This window comes from Leucoraja erinacea, unplaced genomic scaffold (genome assembly GCF_028641065.1).
Source record: "Leucoraja erinacea ecotype New England unplaced genomic scaffold, Leri_hhj_1 Leri_51C, whole genome shotgun sequence".
Lineage (NCBI taxonomy): Eukaryota > Metazoa > Chordata > Chondrichthyes > Rajiformes > Rajidae > Leucoraja > Leucoraja erinaceus.
Window position 1 is genome coordinate 87,501 of NW_026576421.1, and position 2,500 is coordinate 90,000.

Sequence of the window (2,500 nt, forward strand, 5' to 3'; positions counted from 1 at the left end):
GTGTGTCTGTCTGTCTCTCTCTGTGTCTGTGTATGTGTGTGTGTGTGTGTGTCTCTGTGTGTGTCTCTCTCTCTCTCTGTCTCTCTCTCTCTCTGTCTCTGTGTCTCTCTCTGTGTATCTGTCTCTGTGTGTGTGTGTGTGTGTGTCTCTCTCTCTCTCTGTGTCTCTGTGTGTGTCTATGTCTCTATGTCTCTGTGTCTCTGTGTGTGTCTATGTCTCTATGTCTCTGTGTCTCTCTCTCTGTGTCTCTGTGTGTCTGTGTGTGTGTGTCTGTGTGTGTGTGTCTGTGTGTGTGTGACTGTGACTCTGTGTCTCTGTGTCTCTCTCTCTGTCACTGACCTGTGGGTCTCAGCACCCCAGTTTGCTCATGGAGCCGATGCGATCCATCCTCATCCTGAAGCAGCCCTTTGTCGGCCCTTTGCGCCTCCGGCCGTGGGGAGATTTCTGTTTGTGGACGAAGTGGATGAATTTGGCCCAGGCTCGCTGTGCCTGCGTGTCCGTGTGCGTGTCCGTGTGCGTGTCCGTGGCCTTGTCCGTGTCCGTGTGCGTGGCCGAAGCAGCAGCAGCAGCAACAGCGGTGTCCGGCAGCGGCTCTGATGCCCTGAGTCCTCGCTCCGGCTCCGGCCCCGGCTGCAGGGAGGGAGCGGTCAGTGGGTCAGTGGGTCAGTGTATCTCCCCAGCGCGGCGCTCCCTCACTCCCCCCCACACACACACACAGCGCGGCGCTCCCTCACTGTCCCACCCCCACACACACACACAGCGCGGCGCTCCCTCGCCGGGGAACCCCCTGGTTTAATACGAGGAGGTTTAACTGGGGCAGAAACAATAGACAACAGGTGCAGGAGTAGAGGCCATTCAGCCCTTCGAGCCAGCACCATTCGCCATTCAATATGATCATGGCTGATCATCCACAATCAGTTCCCCGTTCCTGCCTTCTCCCCATATCCCCTGACTCTCTCTCGCTATCTTTAAGAGCCCCATCTAGCTCTCTCTTGAAAGAATTCTCTCCAGAGAACCGGCCTCCACTGAGGCAGAGAATTCCACAAACTCACACAACTCTCTCTGTGAGAAAAAGTGTTTCCTCGTCTCCGTTCTAAATTTCCACAATAGTGAAACCACAATATGTAAACATGGCCTTTGTTAAAATCGGACAATGTGCCCTCAAACCACAGGTTTGGACACGCTAGAGGCAGGAAACATGTTCCCGATGTTGGGGGAGTCCAGAACCAGGGGCCACACACACACACAGTTTAAGAATAAGGGGTAAGCCATTTAGAACGGAGACGAGGAAACACTTTTTCTCACAGAGAGTGGTGAGTCTGTGGAATTCTCTGCCTCAGAAGGTAGTTGAGGCCACACAGTTCATTGGCTATATTTAAGAGGGTGTTAGATGTGGCCCTTGTGGCTAAAGGGATCAGGGGGTATGGAGAGAAGGCAGGTACAGGATACTGAGTTGGATGATCAGCCATGATGGTGCAGGCTTGAAGGGCCGAATGGCCTCTACTCCTGCACCTATTTTCTATGTTAAGGGTTTGGACATGCTAGAGGCAGGAAACATGTTCCCGATGTTGGGGGAGTCCAGAACCAGGGGCCACACACACACACACACACACACAGTTTAAGAATAAGGGGTCAGCCATTTAGAACGGAGACGAGGAAACACTTTCTCACACAGAGAGTGGTGAGTCTGTGGAATTCTCTGCCTCAGAGGGCGGTGGAGGCAGGTTCTCTGGAGAGAATTCTTCCAAGAGAGAGCTAGATAGGGCTCTTAAAGATAGCGAGAGAGAGTCAGGGGATATGGGGAGAAGGCAGGAACGGGGTACTGATTGGGGATGATCACATTGAATGGCGGTGCTGGCTAGAAGGGCCGAATGGCCTCTACTCCTGCACCTGTTGTCTATTGTCACAGTGAATGGCAGTGCTGGCTAGAAGGGCTGAATGGCCTCTACTCCTGCACCTGTTGTCTATTGTCACATTGAATGGCGGTGCTGGCTAGAAGGGCCGAATGGCCTCTACTCCTGCACCTGTTGTCTATTGTCACATTGAATGGCAGTGCTGGCTCGAAGGGCCGAATGGCCTCTACTCCTGCACCTGTTGGGCGAGATGCAACGATTCACTCACCTGGTCCCGGTGTTGACCGCTGGGCCTGCCACTGACCACCAGGCACACAGTGGCCAGACTGACCACACTGACCAACATCGCTGGAGCTGTGTCCGGGCAAGAGTCACGGATGTCCAGTACTGACCGACTGACCACGCTGCTCTCTCTGTCTCTGTCTGTGGCCCTCGCCAGCTAACAGTCCCTTTATGCCCGATCCATCCTGACGTCAAACTACAGAGGATGCAGTTTCCATGGGGAAGTCCCCACTCACTTAGACATTTGCCCCAACACCCCCCCCCCCCCCACACACACACACACACACACACACACACACACACACACACACACACACACACACACACACACACACACACACACACACACACACACACACACACAC

The 2,500-nt window shown here is 54.0% G+C and overlaps 1 protein-coding gene across 1 annotated transcript in view; it reads right to left on the bottom strand.

The window, feature by feature from the left end:
* LOC129694014 (C-type natriuretic peptide-like) overlaps positions 1-2,255 on the bottom strand; it is a 4,626-nt gene extending 2,371 nt beyond the window's left edge. Inside the window, exons 1-2 of the mRNA XM_055630738.1 lie at positions 2,122-2,255; positions 340-630 (exon numbers count right to left, since the gene is read on the bottom strand). Coding sequence (XP_055486713.1) covers positions 349-630; positions 2,122-2,199 — 360 coding nt within the window. The 5' untranslated portion in view covers positions 2,200-2,255 and the 3' untranslated portion in view covers positions 340-348. The remainder of the gene's footprint in view (positions 1-339; positions 631-2,121) is intronic.
* Positions 2,256-2,500: the final 245 nt, after the last annotated feature.